General features: G+C 42.1%; 1 protein-coding gene and 1 pseudogene across 2 annotated transcripts in view; one reads left to right on the plus strand and one right to left on the minus strand.

The window, feature by feature from the left end:
- Positions 1 to 27,953, plus strand: part of LOC311042950 (H-2 class II histocompatibility antigen, E-S beta chain-like) — a 93,706-nt pseudogene that overhangs the window by 51,826 nt on the left and 13,927 nt on the right. The window lies entirely within an intron of this gene.
- Positions 1,937 to 27,891, minus strand: LOC311043204 (superkiller complex protein 3-like; the record flags this gene model as incomplete). Its single annotated transcript, XM_084054385.1, has 27 exons — positions 1,937 to 2,861; positions 4,186 to 4,318; positions 4,715 to 4,845; positions 5,857 to 6,009; positions 7,150 to 7,314; positions 12,708 to 12,832; positions 14,341 to 14,469; positions 15,601 to 15,712; positions 15,976 to 16,029; positions 17,168 to 17,240; positions 18,296 to 18,520; positions 19,192 to 19,315; positions 19,944 to 20,068; positions 20,654 to 20,731; positions 21,094 to 21,187; positions 21,853 to 21,994; positions 22,174 to 22,248; positions 23,078 to 23,146; positions 23,260 to 23,316; positions 23,416 to 23,477; positions 24,030 to 24,108; positions 24,199 to 24,349; positions 25,519 to 25,704; positions 26,367 to 26,469; positions 27,014 to 27,264; positions 27,543 to 27,667; positions 27,859 to 27,891. 27 exons carry the CDS (start codon positions 27,889 to 27,891, stop codon positions 2,787 to 2,789), a joined length of 3,129 nt encoding a protein of 1,042 aa, XP_083910511.1. The 3' UTR covers positions 1,937 to 2,786.

The raw sequence follows: 27,953 nt of genomic DNA on the forward strand, positions 1-27,953 counted from the left end.
GTGACCCTCAACACATGATTTAATAATCCCAGGCCTAATTAGTACCACCAGTGGTGGACGCACACACTTCTAGTTCTATTATAAGCTGACATGTTAACTCTTTAGTAATAACCATGTAGCTTCTAAGTAACTGGAATAATTCAAATTGGCAATGATATATTTAAACAGACGGTGGAGGACACACGATGTAATATTACTTTATCAGCTGTCACTGAAATTTGATACACAGGCGTAACTTCCGAGACACACCCTTACTGCGATCCACACCAAACTTGGCATAAACATTGTTCAGGGGTCCGCTATGACAATAGTCGCACCCAAAAACCAAAATTCCACACGTAGGAGCACTACATATGTTTTACCCTTCAAAAGGCCATAACTTGGTGACCATTGCTCTGCTCAGCGGTCAGAAAGTCTAGTAAATAGCTACAATGACCTGCTCATTACTGAGTAATACACTGCAGGATTAAACATAGATTGTATGAGACCAAGACACTTGGTAATGTCTGTATAATTAATGACATACAAGGTTTACCTTTACCATGATTTCCTTCTGTTTACATGACCATAACGTTCATCGCTTTCACTTTCCTTTCCTCTCCCATTCCAGGCTTGCTATAACAGAGAGAAAGACAGAGATACTTGTTAATCTGCCAGCACTAATGTCTCAGTTTATTCAACAACATTGTTCTGTTTTCTTAGGCCTACGGCATTCTTCCAGTTCTTGCATAGACATGGGAGCTTCAGTAAGTGTACCTGTACCCCAGGGCGTTTACACCATGTACCACGGCACCACAGTCGCCGGCGCACGCAGCATCATCGCCGATGGCTTTCGGCAGTCGTCAGACGGCATGCTGGGACGTGGAGTCTATGTCAGCCGCGATCAGGACAAGGCTGCACGATACCCACTAAATGCTGGTGCCAATGATCGTGTGGTTCTTAGGCTGCGTGTGCACGTTGGCCGCGTGAAACGCATCGACAAAGACAACCACCCCTTGCAGAAAAGATGGCACCAACATGGGTACAACTCAGCCTGGGTGCCCCCCAACTGTGGCATGCAGTGTGTACCAAAAGGCTTTGAGGAGGACTGTGTGTATAACCCCAGGCGAGTGGAGGTCATAGGCATTGCTCTGGCACCCAACACCACCATACAGACAGAGCTCCAAACACTGATGGCATATAGTCCCAGAAGACCATGGAGATGACCAGCCTGAAAGGGAAGAGCTCAACGACAAGGTGGAAGATCTGTAACTGTCATACCGTGAGCATGGTTCTTCTGTATCATGTCAATAACACTGCCAATACTAGATTTTATTCCAGACAGGATGAATCACATCTTTTCTTCTATGAAAAATATTCAGAACAGATACGCAAATAGAACAGAACATATACTACACAGGAATAAGGATATGAGGAATAAGGATGAGCTTGAATGTGAAAAATGGGTTTTTGATCACACTACACGTGAAAAAGGGTCAGACTCACAAGTCAGTATCTCCGTCTTCTGCTATTTTCCTGTCTCGCCCTTTATTGCTTTGTCTCCATCCCTCCCCGATTACAACAGTTACTTGCTGAACTCAGGGAATTCAATAACTTATCTATATTAGTGTTTCTGAAGTGGTGCATTACTGATAATCAGCGAAAAATAATATGTCTGTTAGAATTAGTCTATTCTATGGTTTCATGTTTGTATTATCTCTGATAATAGCTGTTCAGTGATGTGCAGTGATCAATCAAATCAGATCCCTTTAGATGAACCGTAAGTGCTTTTATTGAGCTTCGGCTGTGGACATGCTATTTTATGGCAATGTGAGATTGTATTAACAGTGAAAAGAAAAAGAAACACCTTCCCTTCTCACGTACCGTACTGCAAATAAACAATCAACTGCTGTCATAACATTGGATTTCATGTTTATCATTTAGCAGTCCTGTAGTTGATGTGGTCCCATGAACTCCACTGTTCTATAAACCAACTCTTACTTGGTTACTTCCCTTCATTCCTGTAAACATCTGACATGATTCTCACATTTGATGAATGATTAAGACAAATTATTTCATGATGTTTTAAATTCATGTTGCAGCATGCTGAGTATTAAAACAAATATCAATGCATTAATAACTGATTTCTAAGTATGTATTGTATATGGACACAGTTGATGGCTGGCTGGGTAACTCTTTGCCACTTTGGAGAGTGAACAAATGTAAGCAAATAGCCCCTTGGGGGCTATGGATCCATTTGGTAACATTTGTACACTATGAGATAAATGAACACTGAAGAGTGTACTATATTGTACCATACAGTAGAGCAGTGGCTCTCAACCTTTTCAGGCCGCGACCCCCCAAAACAATCATATTTGAACTGGGGACCTCCCACCCTGATAAGCACGTGGAATTGTAGGCATTGCATTTAGGTTGACTCTGTTCCACAGATAAATATTGTGAAAATAGCAGATCTACAAGATCGGCTATTTTCAGAATGTTTGGCTCTTCCTTACGTAATATTTGACAATTTGGCCAATTTGGTATTGAAAAGGTCTTAAAAGTCATTCAGTTGTCACTTTAGAAATGTGCAGATACCCTGAATACACTTATACTGTATGTTGGTTTGTTTACTGTTGAGAGAGAAAACAATGTTGTACATTAAGCCAATCATCTGGGGACCCCCCAAAATAATTTGGCGACCCCCAGTTTGGGAACCACTGCAGTAGACAATACATTTTACGGTGATGGATACAGATGAGAGCTGGGTGTTTCACGTTGTGTTGGGTCTGTACAGTGGCTTAGCTTCAGGACGAGGTAAGCAGAGAATGAAACTCCAGCAGTCTTTGGTCTTTCTTCATTTTGGCGTGTTCCAAAAGAGTCTACAGGACAAAAGACAGTTAATAATACTGTACAGTTAACACGTACTATAATACAAACACCATTGGTCTTTTTCAAGTCATAATGGACTCTTGTCAAATTCCTCACATTATGTGAACAGAACACGAGCCTACTTCTTCCACCACTGACTGATTATGAGGTGGCTGGAGAAAGATGGGACAATTCAGAATCAGAAGGTCAAGCAATGGCATCAAGTGGGTATGGCAAGGTATGGCAGGTGCCATACCTTGGCTCCAGGAAGAAAAAATATATATTAAAAAAAGAAAAATCATGAATAGTGGCCTAATCTAATGCAGGTGTAAGACCATTGTGTTATAGGCATAATGCGTAGCTTTCTATGCATTTCGGGGTTTTGACCCCAAAATATTATTCGGCCGAGGCCAGGATAGGCGTCCCTTATTTTAATATCTGGGAGTTGGCAAACCTAACCTGGCCATACCTTAGCTCTTGCTGAACTGACACCACTGAGGCCAAGTAGCTACTCAGATGTTTTAATATACCACAATGTAGAAATACTATAGAATAGGCACATTAAAAGGGTTCTCAACCTTTTTTGACCAATGAACCCTGTCTGTCTCAAAGGTGTAACTGAAGTACCCCCTATGATAAAAACAACATCACCGACGTCGGCAGCTGTAAGTGTTGGAAAGCATCTGTTGCCAAAAATCAGCTGTTGAATCAGTGGCATCAGTTCAGCAAAAGCTAAGGTATGGCAAGGTTAGGGTTGCCAACTCCCAGAGATTAAAATAAGGGACAACTATCCTATGCATTATACCTATAACACAATACAAACACAATGGTCTTACACCTGCATTAGGCTATTCATAATGACAGCGCTGAATGGGCGGTGGGTACACTGTCGTGTCGCAAGTTAGGGAAGCATTGAAAGTCAACCAAACATGCTTGTCGGCTTTCAACCATCGGATAGCAGCAGGCTTGTTGTTGAAATCAAGCCATAGGCTATTTTTAGCAGCGTAATAGCCGTTTGTCTGTGTCGGCTGTAGTAAAATGTAGTAGTCTGTTTGGTGGAGAGCTACCTTTACACTGAGCATATACTGACAGGGAAGAGAGGGCAGAATTCTTTCAACGAGTCCCCCCTTGACATAGGAGGAAGGGGAGGCAAATCTGAATGGCTTGTGGAATCACATGTTCTCTGACCTAGGCAGCCCACCAGAAACTAACTGGCTTGTCTTTGGTTCATGGTTTGTGTTAAGAGGCACATTAGAGACCCAAATGTGCACAAGCACTGAAAACGTGATTTTCTTTTTCTATAACATATAGAAAGTGAAGTGCCAGTGTACTCACATCCACCAGCTCCTGGTCATCTTTGGCATGGAGGTGTCTGAGGAGGTACCACCTGGCCACCTGGCCTACTGACCCGGGGCAGTCCTGGGACGACACCCTGTACACCAGCCACTCCAGCAGACGCCTGGTTTCCCTGGAGACAGACCCACAGGCCGATGAGAATAGTGCAGCGGTGTCAAACTCTCGGCCCGCTGGCGTTTTGACCTAAAATTGAACCCTCTCCAAAGATCACCCGTTTCTGATAATTACAGACCCTTACGGTGCGTTTTAACAGCGGGCGTTTTGACCCCACTTCGCCCGATCGCCGGCTCTCATAGACTTTCATTATCTTTTGGGCGATGTTGCCCGGCATCGCCCGAGAGTTGCCCGCTGTTAAAACGCACCGTCACTCCTCTCTTAATTCAACAGTATAGTATAGTGCTTACAATTTCCAATGGAGGTTTTCTTTTCCTATAGACCCACCTGATGTTAAATAAAGCCCTACACTAGAGCTATGTGCTGTAGTGGGGTTGGGCTCTCGAGTGCTTACCTAGCGGCCATCTTGGTGGTGAACTGCAGCAGAGCCTGGAAGAGGGCCACCACAGGGGAGTGTTCCAGCTTCAGCACCTCAGTAGTGGCCTCAAGAACCAAGTCCTTCCAGTCATTACCAGGAAGACCAGCCTGACAACAAGTCATAAACACACAGATGGGAATTGTTGTTGTTGTTTATACTGTCCAGGACGTCGTTTCACCAACGACTTCCAAATCCCTTCACGTCTGACTCAGAAATTGGATACATTGCACATTGTATACATTTTAACTAGTTTTGTATTTCCGTTATTATCTACTGTTTGTTTGTTTTAATGTTGTATGTCAGGGACTGAGGATGTAAATTAGCAGTCTCTCTAAATCCTATATGTTTCCACTGCCTCCTACCTGTACTGGAATGCATTGTTCATTAATATATGCTGTTGCTCTCTAATAAATAAAGCAAGTTTCATGCCAATGTGCCCATAACATTGAGTGGCACTAGGAGAAAAGCCATGGGTCACCTAAATAAAATAAAAAAAGCTACAGTAAATGACACAGAATAAAATGAAATTGAGATTGAGTGCCAGACTGGATGATACCTATCCTTTCCTATTTTATTCCTATTATAACGCCTCATTTCATAATTGAAACCTATTTTATTTGAATTATTATCTACAATGTTGAAGAAGACTACACTGCAGCTACAATACCAGCAGTGTTGTATATGTATATGACAATCAACACTCTTGAACCTGTCACTGCCAGCAGTTCTAAGAATCTCAATCTGTGCTTCACTTTATTGTCATTATCAAAAGTTTACAGGTGTAAAGAAAATATCAAAGTATGGGTAGCAACTGGGACTCTCCCATGTGACATCCACTATGTTTCACAGTACAAGTGAGCTTCTAGATCGGCCATTTTCACAATGTTCGCCTCTTTCTTACGGAATATTTGACAATTTGGTATTAAAAAAAATCTTAAAAGTCATTAAATTGCAATTTCAGAAATGTGCAGATACCTTGTATACACTTATACTGTCCGTTGGTTTGTTTACTAGAAAACAATGTTGCACATTAAGCCAATTATCTGGGGGACCACCCAAAACTATTTGGGGACCCCCAGCTTGAGGAACCACTGTCATAGCAGAGACAAAAGACTCACCATGCAGGGCCTCAGGGCCAGCAGAGCCAGTCTGAGCAGGCTGGATATCTGGCTGGTGTGCTCGCCCAGCTGAGAGGCCAGCTGCAGGCTCTGTCTGTAAGCCATCACAGCCTGGAACAGAAGTCCCTGGTTACGATACACCTCCGCCAGCCACTAGGGGGAGAGCAACAAGAGAGCAGAGGATGGGAGGACAGAATGGCACAGTTACAAAAAGGACACAAGAGGTTGAGAGGATACACAGTATCCTGTCAACCACAACACAGCTTCATACTCTGTGGCACGACGTTAGGGCTGAAACTAGCGATAATTTGCTTAGCGATGATTCTATCGATTACTTTTTTGATTAATCGAATAATCAAGAAGCATGTTTTCCACAATTGTTGGTATTTGTGATATGTCGACACATAATATAAATATATATTTCGGTTTTGTCCTCCAGACCTGCAATCAGTAGCCTAGAAATACGACCCAACATGTTTTGTATAATGGAATACTATGACAGAATTCACACCTTTCAGATGAAATGCCTGTGGGAGATGACAATACAACTCCTAGTTGTCCTAGGATCAGGTGAAGGAGCATCCAACACGCCACCCCGTGGCTGAATGGCCACACTACACATTGAAATAAGATACAATACATCTAGGGGGCGCGGCTGAGAATCTGGGGGTGTGGCCGATAAAGGTACCCGTGGGTACAAGCAGCAAGTACTTTTGAAAATGGCGACGAAACCAACTTGAGACCACTGTACATGCCGCGTAATATTGTTGTACAGCGACATTCGACCAAACCCCGCCCTGCCGCCCTGCGATTGGCTGAATACAAAAATGAGAAAACAAGGACTCCGCCCCCAGAGGGGACGGTGGGGGCATTTACAGTCTAATACAGACCAAAACCCTGAGATTGCATCTGGTTTCGTGGCGTGTCTCACAAGGCGTTAGACTGCCGACCCTGAGGCTCGAGATCGTATCCCGCTGAGGGCACTCTTTTTCAGACAACCGCAGACAACTTTTTTTTGGCTAATAAAGTATAGTTTGGAACATGACGGAGGCGCGCCGACTCAGCAGACCTTGAGGCCGAGGAGTCGCGCCCGAGCGCCTCCAGGCGCGAGTGCCCGTGACAGAATAGTAAATGATGTTGTGGGGACTGCGTTTGCCCCAAATGTCACTCGAAGTGACCACTGGCCAATCACAGCGCGACTTTTCCGGGTCTGGGGCGGGTCTTGGCAGAATGTCGGTGCATATCACTACTGCCAGGCTCCGAGCACTAGGTTAAGGAGCGTTAACCACTTACATGCCAGGCTCCTAGCTGGGTGGGGTTAGCCATGACAGTGCTGCTGAGCTGTTCCAGTACGGCCTCTGGTAGTGCAGTGCCGCCTTCAACCAGGAGGAGGCGCTGACACTGCACCTGTCTGAGCAGCAACATGACTGCTGGATGTTCTGGAGACACGCTCAGCACCTATAGGAGAAGAGGAGGAGGATGGGATGAGGAGAGGATGAGACTAGCGCCTAATTTTAATACTTGCTCACAACACAACACATCGCAACGCGATGCATTGTGAGCTTGTTGATCTGCGATTTTCCTCTAACGTTTCCTCATAATACAGATAGATGCTGGGGTTTAAGTGGTTAGATGCGAGTCCGGAGAAATCGAGCAGGTTGGACTGATGGCCACATTCCAATACTTAAATGTATTCCTGCTTGCCTCCTCTGTCCTGGATGCTGTATTTCTGTCTTATATCGTTACTGTCGGGCAGAAAGCTCTTATCTCCTAATTCTAACCTTTTGTGTTTTTTCGTAAATTAACACCCCTACTTGATCATATTACAGCGTCACACAAAAGCATCAAAAGTAGCAGATCCACAAGCTCGCCAAGCGTTTTGAGCTTGTAGATCTGCTACTTAAAAGTAAAAAGTAGGACTGCCTCTCTTGGGGTCTGGTGTTGTAATGTGAACCTAGGATTTATTTGGTACAAAAAGTACCTAACGACAAGCCAATCAGCGAATATCTGCTAAATCAAGCTGTGCGGTGACGTCAGATGTAAGCGGATCTGTCACTGGGTGAAAAGCAATGATTTTGGGAGGGTATTCCTCAGGCATACCCGTGATACTTAAGGGAGTATGTGTGTGTATGCTGCCCTCATTCATTAATGTACCACCTCCCACATGCCTCCCACATATTCAGGTGTATGTACCATTTCTGAGACCTTCATTTGCATTTACCCCCTGTGGTGTCTGCCAGCAACCCCAACACCCAACCCTCCCTCCCTCCCACCCCAACCACTTCTGAGCATGTGCAGAAAACTACATTTGATTGGAAGCTGTGGCTTATAACCCCACCCACCCACCCCACATTCTGCATGCTAATTCTTGTATAAACCCCCTAGTTTATACCCCCCCCCCCCCCTCAGTGGGAATGGTGGTTTATAGCCCCCCCCCCCCCCAGGGGCTTTGGCTTGTCCCCCCCCCCACCCCCCAGTGGGAGGGGTGGTTTATAGTCCCCCCCACTACCTGCACTAATTTATATATATATATATATATATATATATATATATATATATATATATATATATATATATATATATATATATATATATATATATATATATATATATATATATATATATATATATATATATATATATATATATATATATATATATATATATATACACACAAACAATATAGAAAAACAAATAGGCAGAGCTCATGTAATTATGTTTATTGATCAAGAAAAATACATTTATACAAAACAATGGAACAGGAGCACACAGATAAGATAAACTGTTTCAAAGAAAAGTATTTTGTTCCAGGGACCCCAGAAGCAAAGATTTGAGTTAAAAATGTTCACTCTAAAAATATATATATTCAAATATTCTGAATCAGAATCAGGTTTATTGTCACATCACAGGTTTAATTTAAAAAAGTGGGTGAAATTCGTGTCTATATATTAACACTAGTAGGCCTACCTGAGATAAGATATGTGCATGAACATAGCAGCAATGTATACTGTGCATGAAATACTGGTTACATGGCGGCTTTCCGACATGTCGCCTTTCCGACGTTAACGAACCCTATACCTAACCCTCACCCTAACCCTAACCGCACGCGGAAGCCACTAGTCGGAGTGGCGAGATGTCGGCGTGGAAGACTGTTACCGAAATACTTATGGACGTTCGTTAAGTTGCTTGGGGGAAAAAAAGTCAAAAGCCAGTGCGTTATACACAGGATTACGGTGCAAAATGTCAGTGTGTGTCGACCGCATAATCCACATAAGTAGACTGACATATAGTCAGCAAGTAGTGCCATGAGGAAGAGCAAAGAAAACAAAGTCACTTGTAGGCTACTTGGTGTAATCCACGGTGGGTGGGTCCAAGGAAGAGATAAATTCAAGGCATTTGTCCCTGGTATAATCCACAGGAAGAAATACAGAAAATAAGGAAATATATTTTGTTCCAGGGACCCCAGAAGCAAAGATTTGAGTTAAAATGTTCGCACTAAAAACATAGTCCTCAAGCTCTTTGTCGTCAAGCATTGGGTCCTGGAGAACACAGCGTTTGGTATAAGGTCCTGGAGATGATCTTGTGAACTTCTTCCTGCTGGAGGGCTGAAGATCCAAAATGGAAGTCCATCTTTGGAGTTGCTCTGTGTCCTCAAGCATTGGGTCCTGGAGAATACAGCGTTTGGTATGAGGTTTTGGAGATGATCTCCTGAACTTTGGACTGCTGGAGGGCTGAAGATCCAAAATGGCAGTCCTTGAAGCCTTGAAGAAAAACAGAAGAAGAAAAAAAGAATTACAATTAAACCACAAAACCACTGAAACCGGAACACAACAATGTTAATACAATTACCACACTCTACCACACTACTGTGTGTGTGTGTGTGTGTGTGTGTGTGTGTGTGTGTGTGTGTGTGTGTGTGTGTGTGTGTGTGTGTGTGTGTGTGTGTGTGTGTGTGTGTATTGCCTGCTGACTGTCTGCTGAATCTTCTGCTGAAAACCAAGCCATTGTCCTTTGACTGTTGACATGCAAATTGCAATTTATTCTGGAGATTACCTGTTAAAACTCCGAAAGGTCCTCACACATGTACCGCTGAATGCCAACAACTGTAAAGTATATAACAGCAATTAAAACTCAGAAAACTTCAACTGAAACAAGAGTGCACAAAAAAAACAAGTTAAATGAAGAGTGTGGGTGTGTAGTACCTTATAAAACTTCCTCGTCAACAGTGGGGAAATCAATGGAATTCTCCCTGCAAATATCATTTTAGGGGTTAGTGGGATGAAGCAATGCTTTGCCATTGTATTCAATATAGCCACAGTAAAGACAAACTACAAAGCAATCCAACTTTAGTTACTAAAATGTATAAAGTCTGTGTATTTTACTATACTGCATTATGCTGACAAATTAAATCATGGCATATGAATTGACTAGCTACTTGACTAGGCCACATGTTTTAAAACAATCTGAACTCATACAGGTAAAGAAACACTATAGCCTACAACTGATCAAACAGACTGTAGAGAACTGATCAAAGTAAATAATAAACAGTATAACCTACTAATGATTTACAATTAGATAAAATAGCAACTTACCATTTACAAAGCTAGTCCGAAAACATCAACAGGCCAGCAGTACATGGCTGAGAAGAATGAATTCCCCCAACCGCCCAAACAATTCGAATGTGTTTGGACAAATCTGATTGGATAGACACACCGGTTCCCCTCCCCACCATTTGAATGTGCATGTTAAATGTTGGCAGTCAGAGAGAGAGAGAGAGAGATTGGAAATAAACTATTTACTTAGTTTTAACAAGTTAAAAGTTACTATGTAGAGGTACTAATGCTTTGCACTAAACAACAAGCACAAAAAAAGAACTGACATTTTATACTTAAGTAAAAGTTATACGTATCAATAGTGTAATGTAGAAAAGTCCATTACATTTTGTTCTTTTGAGCACTACTGGGCCTAGACTAGAAAACAAACTAAATAGTTTATTAACCACATGACTGGTGGTAACCTGTATTGTTGGCAGTGATGGCAGAAGTACTCAGATATTTTACTTAAGTAAAAGTAGCAATACCACAATATAAAAATACAAACAAAATATAAAAATAATAAAACAAGTAAAAGGCCTGTGTTCAAAATGTTACTTGAGTAAAAGTTAAAAAAAAGTATTGGCATCAAAATATACTTAAAGTACCAAAAGTGAAAGTATTAAAATGTTTGAAAATAGCAGATCTACAAGCTTGTAGATTGGCTATTTTCAAATAGCCTATGTATAAAATAGGGCTAAAGTGGTTAATATGGTGATAGAGGTGGAGCTCCTATTGTCTCAGAGACCTGAACCCATCAACACATTTCATGCAAATGTTGTGCTTGCATGTAAATCTCTACCCCCCAAAATACACACGAAAACACACATAAAGTAAGCCTTGTTTGTGATATCATTTTAACCATTTAATGACCCTTAAACGTACTTGGTAAAAGTACAAAAGTGTTGGTATCAAAATGTGTTTAAGTACTAAAATGTTTGAAAATAGCCGATCTACAAGCTCACAATGCGACGCGTTGTGAGCTTGTAGATCTGCTATTTTCAAATAGCCTAGGTATAAAATAAGGCTAAAGTGGTTAATGTATGTTTTATAATGTAATCATTTATATCTGCAAAGTAACTAGTAGCTAAAGTTTTCAAATAATTGTAGTGGAGCAAAAGTACAATATTTGCCCCAAGACTGCACTCTGATCTGTGTGTGTGTGTGTGTGTGTGTGTGTGTGTGTGTGTGTGTGTGTGTGTGTGTGTGTGTGTGTGTGTGTGTGTGTGTGTGTCATGCTTTATTCATATGTCCGTTCTGTAAACTAACACTGCTCACCTATGCAAGACCTAAGAACACACACATTTTTTTGAAAGATTTGTATTAGCTTTTCCTTGAATGTCACAATGCAACTTTGGTTCACTGTTTCTCTCTCTCTCTCTATCTCTCTCTCTCTCTCTCTCTCTCTCTCTCTCTCTCTCTCTCTCTCTCTCTCTCTCTCTCTCTCTCTCTCTCTCTCTCTCTCTCTCTCTCTCTCTCTCTGAGCCCCCCCCACTCTGAACCCCACACCTCCCATTGTTTGAACAAACCTCTAATTTACATATGTATGGGAGATTCCCTAGCAGAGAAAAGTGAGAAGCATATCCAGGTATCTTAAAGGCATTTGAAGGTAAACAGTCCTCTCCCGCATTCATTGAAAAACTCCCACCAATCATTTATGTTAGGTGGGTGTATGCCTTGCCCATGTATCCAGGTATATCACCTTTTTCACCCAGTGTGTGGATCTCTTGTGAGTGCCAATGTCAGACTGAAGCTCCCCGCAGCTTCAGTCTAATGATCAGGCTAGCAAAATGCTACTTTGGCCATTTTTTTTTAAACCCTGAAAAGTTTTGGACATGTTTCCACCCGACAGAGATGATTTATGCTTATGCATTGAGCTGTATATGACATAAATTCTCTCACACCCACGCACAACAAACAGCATGTGTAAATGTAAGTATGAAGACCAAACCATTATTTAATTTGTTACTTCAGTAGCTTTTATCACTGTTATTCAGATACGTATTCAGAAATACGTATGTAAATGCACAACATTACATCTTCCAGTTTAATCAAGTGGGACACTTCACTTTCAGACCACCACACACACACACACACACACACACACCATTATGTTTACATTAGGATATGAGCAACCACTGCTTGATGGAGTAGGCCAGTGTGTGTGTGTGTGTGTGTGTGTGTGTGTGTGTGTGTGTGTGTGTGTGCGTGTGTGTGTGTGTGTGTGTGTGTGTGTGTGTGTGTGTGTGTGTGTGTCACCTGTGAGCATAGGGCCTCCGCTTGGTCAAGCTGTCCTCCCAGGGTGAGACCTGTCACTGCTTGCTGCAGTACCCAGCCTTCCAGAGCCTGTGCTAGGGGGCGCTCCAACTCTTCCACACCACGCACTGGAAACACATACATGTTTACAATCTATCAGTAAGTGTTTGATATTTTTTATAGGTTTTTGTTAAAAGGTTAAAGCAATTATATTCTGATAGAAATCATTGCTGTAGAGTGTGTGTTCAATAACAGGGGTATCCCTGTATCTTCAGCTCTTTAATAAACAGAAAATACATTTTCAGGTAGGTGACACAATTTCAGCCAATCAGGAGAGAGTACACATTTATCAGCTTAATTTCTGAGTTCCAATTGTGTCTGCTCATTTCTTTGTGTCATCACTTCTAATTTCACTTGTTTAATCTGTATCCTGTCTGAGTTCTCTATCCTGATTGGATAAAATTGGTGTCCTGACCTGAAAATGCATTTTCTGTTTAATAAAAATCTGGAGAGACATGGAGACTCTTAGGGGTGTGCCGATACACTAATTTCACGAAACGATACGATACGATATTTGGCTCACAACTTCGATACGATTTCGATACGATACGATACGCACTTTTTTTATTATGAAAATATATGGAGGAGAAAAAAAGAAAATGCAAACAAATAATTCTGTTTTTGCATTATTCAGACATGCAAACTTGTAGCTTTTCAGCTACAATAGCCGTTTTGAATCCAAATAGTATGACACCTGACCCGAAAAAAAAACATGTTGTCACTCTTTTCACTTCGGGGCCGTTTGCATGCCTGATTATTATGATTGTAAAAAAAAAAAAAAAAAAAAAAAAAACATATCGTCGCGAAAACGTATCGCGATATATCGCGGGACGATATATCGGCACACCCCTAGAGACTCTTATTACTGAACACTCTACAGCAATGATTACTATCAGAATAGAAAGCTATTTACCAAAGAACATCACTCACCCTACCTTTAACACCAGAGGTTTTGAGGCCTACACCATTGGTTCTCAAAGTGGGGTCGGGGGACCCCCAGGGGTACTTGAGGGAGTTCCAGGGGGTCCCCAGCTAAATGATAGATTAGGAACCAAATTGACCCTTATGGGTCTGTAACTCAGAGAGTGTACAAATGGAACCAAATGGTCCCTAACGGGTCCATTTGGTTCCATTTGTACACTCTCAGAGTTAAATTAGCATTGATTTTACGATCTAAATTGGGTTCCCAGAGATAGAAATGTCATTAAATGGGGGTCTGTAGCCCTAATTCATGTCAAAACTGGGGGTCCTTGAAATTAAAATGGTTGAGAATCAATGCTAGAGGCGTAAAAAATCTTCTCTTATGGGGGTCCCTGGCATATCTTTTCAAATGGGGGTCCGTGGGCTAATAAGTGTCAATTTGGGGGTCCTTGACGCGAAAAAGTTTGAGAACCACAGGCCTAAACAACGTATACAGATCACTAGATTGTGTATTAGTGATTACATTTTACTAACAGTATATCATATCACACACCTTGGACACCTTAAACTGGGCAAGTTTTATTTAATAGTTATTTGTTGAATTAGCAGAAGTATAGTCAGTTAATTAAGTTTCTGACAACAAAACACGACCCACCTTTCTCAGAGACCACTGCCATCAGGGTCTGCTCCAGTCCTTTTCTGCGAGGGGCGGAGCCAGAGAGGAAACCGCAAGCGTTCTCCGTGTGACAGGCAGCCATTAACCCCGCCCACGCTGCAGGGTCATCTGATAGGAGACAGAGAGGAGAGACTGAATCCCTGCTTTATAAAAGCTTTGACACACTCAGTTGAGATGGATTTCCAAGTAACCAGTCTTAGACCCTCTCGATTCACCCGTTTCCTAGGCTGTGTGGGCATCACTTCCTGTCGATTTGATCCAATGAAATCCAATGAAACTGGTCAGATGACCAATGATATCCAATGACATCGACAGGAAGTGATGGCCACACAGCCTAGGAAACAGGTGAATACGTAGTAAAACAAACCTGAGTTGGTACTGTACTTGTTGCGCTCTTCTTTTCCCTCTACAGACATTCTCTTGGCCAAAAATAGCAGATCCACAATCTCACAATGTGAATGTTCCCCCAGAATAGGCATGCCAGGGCTCAAGTGGTCAATCAGGGCAAAGATGTGGTTAAACAAGCTCCTTTGTGTAGCAAAGCAGCGAGCCTTGATTAAAAAAATCAAACCGCCCAAAACCCCCGAAATGCATAGAAAACTATGGTATAATGCATAGTTTATAACAGGTATAACACTATACAAACACAATGGTCTTACACCTGCATTAGGTTACTATTCATGATTGTTTTTGTTTTTATAAAAAAGAGGAAGCAACCCATATATTTGAACGGAAATGTATATTTCTATCCTGTGCTTCACAATAATAATAAAAAAGGTCCATTTAGGCCATTTTTACCATGAAGGGCCACAGAGACGCTGCGTTGGGGCCGCATGCGGCCCGCGGCCCCCGTGTTGAGTGGCGCTGCTCTAGAGCAGCTCCAGTTTGCTAAATTGCCATTTGTGCATAATGTTAGAACATGACGATTTTGCAGGCTTATGCACAGGCTAAAATAATTAAGATAGCATGTTATGTAGACAGATGCCAGGTTCAAATCATTTGTAGACCTGGAATCCTATAATTGTATAGTTTCAATTTACAGATTATAGCTTTTTTGATATTATACTGTTTAGACTGATGATAGGTTCTTGGTTTATCTATGATCCTAGATTACTATTTCTATACATTTGATGTATTACCTTGTGTTTACCTTGCTTTCTGTAAATCGCTCTGGATGATTAAGAGCGTCTGCTAGATGCCTACATTGTAAATGGATGTAAACTGTGTGTGTGTGGTTACCGGGACACAGCAGCACAGCTCTCTGCATGGTCTTCAGTGCATTCCTGTGCCTGTCTTCTCCAGAGTGTCTCCCATTGGCCAGCTGGTTTACTCCACTGTACAACAACGCCCTCTGCAGGTGCACAAATGTCATATCAGTTGCCTAACATTGCAGTGGAGATACAGTATAATCCATGGGATGTATTATAATGCCTGGGACAGTGAGAGATAGACAACAGTTTAACAATCCAAATATAACTTTAAAATTAATACCAAGCTAAATAAAGCTTGCTGATCTTTGTCAAAACATACAATATTGTCTATTTCTTAGGACTCAAGAGTCATAACTGGAGAAGAATAAAGCCAGATTTTTGTAATACAAAGACAGACGTTTACCTTTCCTAGGGTCATACTGGACAGACAGGCCACATGGCCGGCCATCGCTCCACCCTGAACACAAAGGAGGTATAAGTGAGACATACGTGAATTTTGCCTCACGTTACTCATTTTTGACTGTGGGATTTGAGCACATGTTTCGTTCAATTAGGAGGAGTTTCAATGTGTGCTAATATGAGAAATAGACACAATGTGGACGGCCCAGTGCAAATTTGTGTCTTTTCTTTCTTTGACTTTGGATGTAATCGTGTTGCGAGAAGAAATCCTTTGCATCCGGTGTGAACACACCAAGGATGACACCTTGTAAGTAGTGTCTAGACAAGGCTGCTGTCCATGAGGATGTACTGTACAGAGGCTGTATGTTTTTGATTGATTGATTGAATACTTTATTAGACAGGAATGTGAACAGCACGAGGTACAGTCAGACATTAAAGCTAAAAGGATAACAAAAATCACACCCAGTGTGAAGTGAGTGGTGCTATTTATGAGTTATTAATTTCACCATGCATCTCGGTAGCCAATCACAGCACGTCCTGCAAAGTGACGTGCTTACATTTTTGAGCGGTGTAGCCGCTCCAATAAGTGGGTTTGGGAGCCATCCGTGGCAAAAGTATTTCTTTCCGTCGCGAAAATGTGTCTTTCGCTGTACTGTGATTGGCTGAGCTGTACTGTGATTGGCTAGCGAGACGCATGATGAAATTAATAACCTATAAATAGCACCACTCACTTAAAAAAAAAACTTTTTTTTTTGTGAGTTTTTAAATAGCACCGCTCACTTCACACTGGGTGTGATTTCTTTATTAATTTCATCATGCGTCTCGCTAGCCAATCACAGCGTGTCTGCGATGTTTGAAGTTAATTTCATCATGTGTCTCGCTAGCCAATCACAGCACGTCCTGTAAAGCTTAGCCTATGGGCGTGTTTTCCACAGCATGGCGTCACAGCGAAAGACACATTTTCACGACGGAAAGGAAAACTTTCACCACGGATGGGTCCTAAACCCTCTTATAGGAGCGGTTGCACCGCTCAAAAAAGTCCTGGGGACTTGTTTCCATTGTGGTCCTATGTATTCAATTCATCAACATAGCATAACAATTACACAAAAATACATATCATAATGTACGTGAATGATGTTGTATATCTTGAGTTTGTGTGTGTGTGTGTGTGTGTGTGTGTGTGTGTGTGTGTTTACATTGGCTTTCTTGGGGCAGTACTTTGGCACCAGCCTGGACAGGAAGGCCCATAGAGATGGGTTGCCTGGATTGCTGTAAAGAGAGCAAAAAACGTACAACACTGCAGACTTTGCATAGATTTCCTATTGATTAGAATTGAAATAAATCATGTAGTTACATTCCTGAAACTTTTCAGTTTACAATCTAACAAGCTCAAACATTTGTACATCTGTTATATTAGCCTAAAAGTATAGTGTGCTACAGGGATGAGTTACCCCCACCACCACCATGGGTTCCTACTGTACCTAGAGTCTTTAATGAATCAAGAAAATACGATTATTTGTCTATAAAATGCACATACGTTTCAAAAGACATGGTTGAGATATTGCAGGTGTAATTTATTTCATGGGACAAAACTGGTCTGTGGTTGACCAAAGACCAGTTAAATAGTTAAATAAACCAGTTAAATAATTGGAAATCTGGTGATAAAACCCACTTCAAACTTAATTTCGGGCTTTATACAAACTGTTACACTATTGCAACTTAGGAAAAGCAAGGTCTTATGCACACCTGATCGGGGCATAGGCAGGGATCAGACGTATTGAATAAAAGAAAAGAACCCGTACACTGTCTACACTCGCACAATAAGGACAGCTTTATTTAAATAAAGTTGTCCTTATTGTGCAAGTGTAGACGGTAAGCAGGTTACGATACGATACGATAATACTTTATTGTCAGTTCACACTGAAATTTGTCTTGCGACCCAGCAGCCATGTATGCAATACAAAATACATACATAAAGACATACAAAGACAAGAGCAATGTCCACCTCTCAGCCTACCCCTGGCCTATAACTCCTGATTAAGCCTCAGTGTCGTCTGATGGACAAAGGACCTCTTCAGTTTGACCTTATTGTATGTAGGAACACTGTATCTCCTTCCTGAAGGCAGCAACCTATATTCTCCATATAAAGCATGGCTAGTGTTTGAAGTGATATTCCTTGCCAACCTTATCATACTGTCATTATACGTAGTTGTATAGAGCCTTTATTGTATTGTATTTTATTTTACACTATTGTAACTTAAAATGTCATCTGTACATCACATAAACTAGTCCTGAGTCCAAACGAACCAACTAGACAAGTGTACCTGTGTACGGCTCTGGCTGCCTCTCTCTGCACAGCGCTGTAGTTCCCCTGTAGGGCCAGCAGGGCGCAGGTGAGCAGACATCGCTGAGACACAGCGTCCCCAGTGGCCGTTCCCAGTTTCAGCAGCTCCGTCAGAGCAGCGGTGGCCAGCGTAGCGTCACGGTGGACCAAACCGAGGGCGCACAGGCACAGCAGAGACTCTGGGATAGGCTCCTTTAACATGGAGCTGTAAGGACAGGAACACAGGAACATAAAACCCAATGTGCAGCACATAGAAAAGCATTTTCATTCCAACATATATAAACTAGAGATCGGATTGGGGTGTGAACTGCCGACATTGGTCCAAGTATGTACAGTATATATATATATTTATATATATTTGTTTTTGTCTACTCTGTATACATGTAACAACTGTGACATGTATTTATGTTGGGACCCCCTCCAAAACAAGATGGTACATCTCAAGGGGTTTATCCCAAGCCCCCAGGAACCACGGTAGAACAGTGAAGCTGCCTTCGCCAGGTGGTCAAATCTGGGATAGCAACACTTCCGCATTTAAAATGCTACTGCGCGTGCGTCTACCGTTAAAACCTACTAATGTCCCTTCAGAGACTCAGTAGAAACCCTAGTGCGCCTGCTCAGAACCAATATCGAACCAATATTTCTTACTTCCGGGTGCTTCAAAACGCCACTGAGCAATTTCATAGAAATGAATAGCTGGGGAATCCGCCCTCTAGATACGTATATTATAACTCTATGGTTTATCCTAATAAAGAAACTTGAACACACATTCACAGTACCACACGGCCTCTCTACGCACTCAGCTATTGGCCCCCTAAACAGGTTAAGTCCACCATTTTGACAGAGACAGTGGAGGCTAAGCCTCAGTGAACTGACCATTTGAAGAGCAGGGTTTTAGCGGCGTCCAGGTTACCCTGCCTGTGTTGCAGCAGGGCCAGTGCGGTCAAGATGTACGCCTTCTCCTTCTCGTTGGACGCCACCGCCAGGGCACGCTCGTACGCTGCGGGAACACACACAGAAATGTGAGTAACGCTTATACATGTGACCGGTTACAGTGGTTTGAGACACAACGGGGCCATGGTAATCTCTCAGGTTTTAACATATTATGAAAGACAAGTACAGAATGTGACCTGAATGTTCAACCCCCAAAATACACACAGAAACTCTCTACAAACAAGCTATGTTCACAATCTAATTGTAACCATTAATTTAATGACTCTAAAACAGCTATCTGATGGAATACAAACCTTCTCCAACATTCAAACTGTGTTAATATGGAAAAATACGAAAAACACACACAAAAAAAACACAAACTTATTTCCTAATTTTCTGCTGTTTTGCAACTCGCGACTTCTGTAGCAAACCACTGTAACCAGTCACATATAAAAACATTTTACGCTCCCTAACTTTTCAGGCTGCAACTCCCCGGAAATAATCATATTTGAACTGGGGACCCCCCCACCCTGACAAGCTCTTGGAAATGTAGGCATTTAGTTTGACTTGGTTCCACAGAACATTGTGTAAAAAGCCGATCTACAAGATCACAACGCCTCACACTGCGAGGCTTTTTTTTTCCTCCGCACTGCAAGGCTTTTTTTTTGTGGTGAAAGGGTATTGGTGTTTCTCACCGTCGGTACTCTGTGGGATGAGTCCCGCCCTGCAGAAGGCCAGAGCCAGGCCGGTCAGATCACAGAGGTCCTGCAGCGGCGTGGAGGAGTACACACGCACCGCGTCCTCCCACTGACCCGAGGCGCTGAGGAGAACACAGCAGGGTTTAAAAACCTACATCCTATGCAAACCTACATGTGTACTCGCTCTCATTAATTCATGGGTATGATACATGGGCACTAGGACCGTCTGTTTCCATGCTGCTTTTAAAATATTCATCTGTAATTAATCTACATAGGCTAAATGACTATTATTTTTCTTCCAGGTGTGTCAGCCGTTTCGTTTCCTGAGATTAATTGCACAGCTTGTGTTTTGCTGTTTCTAATCATTTGAACGCTTCTGCTGTGTTTTTCGTATTTCTGTTGTATGTAAAGCACTTTGTGAGTTCTCTCTCTGAGAAGTGCTATACAAATAAAATGTACTTACTTAATACTTACTGTGATGCTGCTTTTAAAATATTCATCTGTAATGAATCTACATAGGCTAAATGACTTTTCTTCGGGGTGTCTGCTGTTTTGTTTCCTGAGATTAATTGTATAGCTTGTGTTTTGTTGTTTCTAATCATCACACGTTGTGTGTTCTCTCTGTGAGAAGTGCTATACAAATAAAATGTACTTATTTACTAAATCAATCATAATGAGTACAGTATGTGGTGTGCGTGGGTTGTTACCATAATGCACGGCCATAGCTTCCCAAAGCAAAAGATAGTTGTTCTGAAGGAGATGTTGACTGAAGCAGTTCCACAGCCCTGAGGAAAGAAACACAAAAACGTAAAGAAACATGACATTCAGACAAGTTAAACCACACATCATCACACACAATCATTTATTGAATTAGAAGACACTAAAGATCGTGTCATAATTGTAATGACAATTTAACAGATAGAAAGTGGCTTACTTAACCACTTAAGCCCTGTGCATAAAAAGTAAGAGATCCACAGGCTCTCAATATACGTTTAAGTACCGGTAATGCATTTTAGCAAAATAGATTTCCTTTTACACCCAATTCAAATTTAATTCACAAATGTTTTGATCTGTAGGGGATTTTCATCAAGTCAGAGACAGAGAGACATGGTCAGAGCCAAAGACAGGCAGACAGTGAGACAGGCACCTCTGGTAGGCCTGCACAGCCTGCGTCTTCAGCTGCAGGTGTTCGTTGAGGTATCCCAGCATGATGAAAGCATCAGGATCACACTGGATCCTCTCTGAGGGCGACACGTGAAATCCACATTCAATGTACAGTTTTATTATCACACACACACACACAATTTACACTTTAGGTATTCCCTAGGACCCAGTGTTGATTTCGTCGACAAAAAAACTATGACGAAAAATGCTCGTCGACTACCTTTATTCACTGACGAAAACGTAATAAAAACGAAATAAAACTAAGCTTTAATGACTAAAACTAAGACTAAATATATCGACAATTTCGTCAACAAATAAAAACTAGACTAAAATGTTAGTGAGGGAAGTAATTTTATATTTGGTTGCACTCGGGTGTTGCGCTCTGAAAATAGCAGATCTACATGCTGACAACGCGTCGCAGCGCGACGTGTTGTGAGCTTGTATATCTGCTATTTTCAGCATGCAACCAAGTGTAAAATCAGACATTACGATGCCATCAAGGCACCGACAAAATACATTTTAATACATTTTAAACTAAAACATTTCAGATGACTAAAATATGACTAAAACTAAATGGAATTTTATTCAAAAGACTATGACTAAAACTAAATCAAAATTTGCTGACAAAATCAACACTATCATCAGTCTAAACAGTATAATATATCTGTCTACATAACATGCTATCTAAATTACATTTTAACCTTTGCATAAGCCTGCAAGGCACACATACACGCACACTCACCTGTGTACTTGCTGAGAGACACCTGAGCTGCGGAGACGGCGTTCATCTGGACGATGTTGTAGCGATACAGCTCTGAGTCTCTGTTGCTCTTGTCCAGCAGGGTGGAACACACCCAGTAGGCATAGCCTTTCACTCCCTCTGTCTGCAGGTGAAAGACACCACAGAGAGACAACGCAAAGACAAGTAGATGAAGGGTATACCCAGGGAAAAAAGGGTAATAATGTGGCAAAGTAGGCTAAGACCAAATGTCATCAAAGTTGTATCTTGCTCATTAGCTACTGTAGCTTGTTACTGGCTGGGGGGGGGGGGGGGGTCACTCACATGTGTGCTGAGCTCTGTGGTGTGTCTAAAGAGATCCATGGTGTCATAGCTTCCCACTGTCTCCGCTATCAGGGCCTGGGAGGACAACACAAATATACAAGATAGATGAGAGGGCGATGAGAGAGAGAGAAAGAGGGCAGGGGGAAAGACAACCTGACTATAGCTTGTAAGTTAATTGTAAAGTGTTACTGTGGGTAGATTGCTCAGTATTACCAAGGCAGTGCAGTCATAACAAAATTAAGTTCACTTTATTATCAAATGAATACAGACATCTCAGTTGGAAGTACCGTATACGTCATAAACATTTCGGCAGCTAGTTAAGATTGTTACTCTACCTGCAGCAATACATCATGGCATAGTATTGCAATCCTTTGTGTGTGAAGAGATTACTATTGGATCGAAAAGCTCACGGTCAAGGTCAAAATAGAGATGGGCAATGATTACGCTTTGGGTCAGAAGAGTTCAAATCTCTCAGAAGTACTTGGGAGCCTGGCCTGAGTATAGGGTCCTCCGACAAGATATAGACATATTTTAGACTTATAGACATACATATTAGACACACACTACACTAATGCAAGGTTGGCAAAGTTGTACGTTATCAATTTAGGTGCAGGTAATAGATATGAGCAGTCCGCTGCAGACTTTGTCCGCATGCTGTGGTTGAGCTCCAAGCTAAATGAAGACTGGGCTTAAATATGTGAATCCTATCGGAAGACTTTTCCATCCGACAATAGATCCTAAACCTTATACAGCAATTTCTGGAATCCCAACAGAGTCAAAAATACCTACTGCTATGCAAAGGAAGACAGTCCTAAGAGTACATTTCCTAAATATCCCTCCTGCTTACGAGGCTTCCATGCAAATGAGATGAAGTAAAAACATCTAATAAGATCAGATTTCATACCTGTCCAATCCAGCAGGTGACATAAAGGGGCTCCAAGGACTGGGCAATCTTGAAGGCCTCGTGTGAAAGCTAGGAAGACAGATGTTGTTTACAAATCAACTATACAGAAACAACATCTAACTCGAGCCCATTAGTTTAGATATTATATGAAAAATCAAGGGACAAAAGAAAACACTGCAGACCTCTATATTTTCATTCTTCAGATACAGGGCACCAAGGTTTGTCCAGGCAACAACATTCTATGATGGGAGAGTAGAGGTAACAAAGAGTCTTATTAATAGACATAATATTATAACTATACCACCTGGCATGAAAAAAACACAAGTACAGTTACTTACATTAGCCTCTGCTTGTATGGATTTGATGAAGCAATGCTGAGCCAGGGCAAAGTTCTCAACACCTGTTATGAGAAACGACACAGGACAGCATCATAACATTAGCTCTGTTGATCTAGGCCAAGGGTTCCCAAACTCTTCAGGCCGCGACCCCCCAAAATAATCATTGAATCATTGAACTGGGGACCCCCCACCATGACAAGCACTTGGAATTGTAGGCATTACTTTTAGTTTGACTCCGTTTCACAGATAAATATTAGCCGAACTACAGGCTCACAACAAGGCGTGGTGAGCTTGTAGATCGGCTATTTTTACAATGTTTGCCTTTTTCTTACGTAATATTTGACAATCTGGCCAATTTGGTATTAAAAAGGTCTTACAAGTCATTCAATTGTCACTAAATGTGCAGATACCCTGTATACACTTATACTGCATGTTGGTTCGTTTACTGTTGAGTGAGAAAACAATGTTGCACATTAAGCTAATCATCTGGGGAGCCCCCCCAAAAAAATTGGGGAGGGGTCCCAACACCCAGTTTGGAAACCACTGATCTAGGCCAAGGTCACATGACCCAACTAAATACAAAAGTGAAATTGGTTTATAATAATAATAATCACTTTTGTTCATGGCGATCACTCCCAAAGCATTCCAGTAGCTGTGGCTCCCACTGTCCATCATGATGGCCTTTTTCACACACTGAGAGGGAAAAAAGGGCAGAATGGTTAATATATAAATACATTTAAATAATGCTGAAGAATAATAATATATTTTTTTAAAGAGTGTCACCTGCTCGGCCTTCTCCAGCAGAAGGGCTAGAGAGCCGTCCTCCTCCTCCTCTACAGGGCAGGGTATGTGGGCCTGGTGGTAGTAGTTGAGACCCAGGGCGTACCAAAGGCTGGGGGCCTCGGGCATCAACTTCAGGGCACGGCCATAGCACCTACAGGACAAACATGTCATCTTTGATTGATTGATTGATAGAATACTTTATTAACAGTTTGCAAACAGTACAGAGGTACAGTTATACAATAATGCTAAAAGGATAACACAAAAGGTCATGAGCGCTTGTTTCCATTGGGGTTCTATGTATTCAATTCATTAAGACTCATCAAGACATACAATATAATACAATACAAGAAATCATCAATAATATATACAGAAAAACAGTGGGGAGTAATTTATTTTCTCAAACTAGAAGACTTGTCTAGGTCCAGTTGCAAATTGCACACAGGTGCTCTTTTATGGCGGAGGGTAGGGAATCACACTTTTTGATGGCTGGTAATCTCTCAAGACAGATTCAGAGGTCCGCAGCTGAATCTGTCGGCAACTCCCATTACTACGTGTAGTAGTGATGTGCGGGTCGGGTTTTTTCATGACCCGCCCCGCCCCGCCACGGAGCCCAACCCGCCTCAACCCGCCCCGCGAACCCATATATAAATCTATGGCTCAACCCGCCCTGCGACCCGCGGTGGGAAAAAAAGATAATCATCATCATCATAATAGCTCAGATTTATATAGGTTTTTTTTTGTGAGAGCGCGGCTGACCCGCTCACCCGCAGCCCGCATAATTGCCTCTGAAATCCTGACTCGAACACCCGCGCCGCGGGTTGACCCGCGGGACCCGCGGGTTACGGGTCGGCCCGCTCATCACTAATGTGTAGAGTTGTTGTTATTAGGAATGAAAACAAAGAAGCACCACCGGAAGAGGAGGTCTGAGGGAGCGTTAACGGGCCAACATCCGGTCTCTACACGAGGAATTGGGCGGTGCCCCGAGAGGCAAATTCAAAGGATTTTTTCCTTTTTTTTGCCGATGGGTTCCCAGATTGGATGGCTGGTGGTAGGGCATTCTGCAATTTGGTGGGATAATAGTCACCTACTGATTGTCAATATTGTTAGGTTTTGCATTGTAGGTTTGCCTCAATATTAGAAGAAGCAGCAGCTACTAAATTTGGAAGAAAAATAATACATAGCCACTTTTAATTTGACCATTAGAAATCAACGAAATACAAGTGAGTTTATCAACAGTAAGTACATAGGATCAGGGGAAGAGTAATAGTGTGTGTGTGTGGGGGATTCAAACCTATAAAATAAGCCTGTCTGAGGTCATACCTCTCCCCAACTTTGAGTGTCTGGGCCTGGTTGAGACTGTGGCTCTGGGTGGTGGGTTCTAAACCAGCCAACGGGCCAGGCATCAGAACCTGGGCTCTGTTTGGAGACACGGCTCCCACGGTGGTGGTGCAGGCGTCTCCGAGCAGCTTCCACAAACAGGACAGGTCTGGCCGAAGTTCCACTGCCCTGGAGGAAGGACAGGACGAGACCAAAGGTCACTCAACAGATGGAAAAAAACACAGATGGATGGATGGATGGATGGATGGATTTTCAATGACTAAACATGAAGCTGTTATTTTAACACTGGGGTTATAAAGCTTCATATTAGGGCTGTAACTATCGATGATCTTCTTAGCGATTATTCTATCAATTAACCAATATATAAAAGAAAAAAAATCACACCCTGTGTGAAGGTAGCGGCGCCTTTGATACATTATGTCATCGATATGTGTTTATAATGTGTTTATAGCCATGTGTCACGTGAAGCTTGACCAATCACTTTGTTGACGGGTCTGACCAATCAGAACGTTGACGGGTCTGACCAATCAGAACGTTGACGGGTCTGACCAATCAGAACGTTGACGGTGAACACGGACAAAGTCAGGTATAGAGCAGGATCCGCTCTATACCTAAAGGTATAGAGCGGCTAGCGCCGCTAAATATATATAATTGACTACATCAATTAGTCCGATTAAGCCCTATTTTATATTTTGACATACACTGGTGTACCGCAAAAATAGCCGATCCGAGCCGAATAGCAAGATCTACAAACTTGTATATTGGCTATGTCAAAAAATGAAAATCATATACCGGTAGTTGTATGTCACATTGAGACTTCTATTGCGTACCTGAAGAGGTTTTGTATGGCCTGTTGGATGAGGTCTATGGCACCTCCATCTCTGCAATCTTCCATCAAACCTTTAGCCAGTGCCAGCTGACACTCTCCTAGACCTGAACAAATGATAGATAGATATATCACAATATATCACATCACAGAATCAAATAACTAGAAAACAGATCACAGAAGGTGTGATGAGCAACTAGGGATATGCAATTCCAAATTATCTGGAACCCCCGACAGTAAAGATGATGAAAAAAAGTTATAATAGTAAAAAAGTACACAAGGAATACAGTACATACAGTACAGCAAAACAGAATCTCATGACTGAAAATGTAATGATGATGTTTAGGTATCATGCTGCTGTTCTACATACAGCCCAGTTGAAGATAAAATGACAGATTGAAGCTTTACCCTTTGCTTTATGAAATGTCTGAGACCATTCATGTTTATGGAGGAGGATGCTTCTGAACATGTATTCTATTGCTAGTTTGACAACTTCAAATACCCTTTAATCTTAACAAAACTATTAAGCGATTAGTAGATCAGCTATTTTCAGTGTGCGTCCATAGAAGACATGCTGACTTCTATGGTATCCAAATCACTGAAATCCGTCGCGGCGACTGAGAACTTTAATCCATGAGTACACACACACACCTTTGAGAGCAGGGACATAGTCCTCCCGTGCTGTGACCTGCAGGTACTCTGCAGCAGCCTCCTTGAACTTGCCCAGGTTCTGTTTGATGGCAGCCGCCTGGTAGACACTGTAGATGGAGGCAGGGTGGAGCTGGTGGGCCTTGCCGAAGGCCTTCAGGGCTGCCGTGAAGCTCCTGCGGTTCAGGTAGGCCTCGCCCAAGCACTCCCAACACACCCAGTTCTCTGGGTCAGCCCGCAGAGCTGCCTGCAGGCTACACAGAACAAAATCAAAACATCAATTGCAAGGATTAACCACTTAAAAGCGTATACTTAGTTGACTGGAGTCTCCCAGGGCTCTATATACTAGGGCCATCCTGTTTGCGTTCTATACTAAATATCTTCTGCAAAAATAACCGATCTACAAGCTCACAACGTGTCACAACTTGTTGGTAAAGCTCGGCATGAGAGGTTATAGGGGATGGGGAAAGTCTGGCCTTGGATTGGATCCGAGACCAGTTTGTACAGTTTGTACCAAATGTCAGATTCTTACTCAGCGACGGCCTGCGGGTTCTGTCCAATCTTCAGATGGTAAAGGCCTCTTCTCATCCAGGCCCACTTGGCTGAGCCCGGAGTGGCTTTCTGTAACACTGACTGGAGCACTGCTAGGGCAGTGTCCTATGGCAGAGGGAGAGAGAGAGGAAACATTATTGAAACCAATTAAAACCCACTAAAAGACCTGAGGCCGATTCTACAAATGCCTTCTAAACCAGTAGTTCTTTCAAGATTTTTCCAAAAAGTTCAAAAATATCAGATGTACAAGCTCGCAGTGCGGCACAACGTTTAACCAACATTAAAATATAAAACACAGATGCTTTCTTGGTTTTAATGGTCCGTATCATGCTCAATATCATGGTCAGTATCACAACACAAATTAACGCATGGATTATTTAAAAATGAATAA

Source organism: Gymnoscopelus microlampas (genome assembly GCF_963454915.1).
Source record: "Gymnoscopelus microlampas genome assembly, chromosome: 4".
In the NCBI taxonomy this organism is placed as follows: Eukaryota; Metazoa; Chordata; class Actinopteri; order Myctophiformes; family Myctophidae; genus Gymnoscopelus; species Gymnoscopelus microlampas.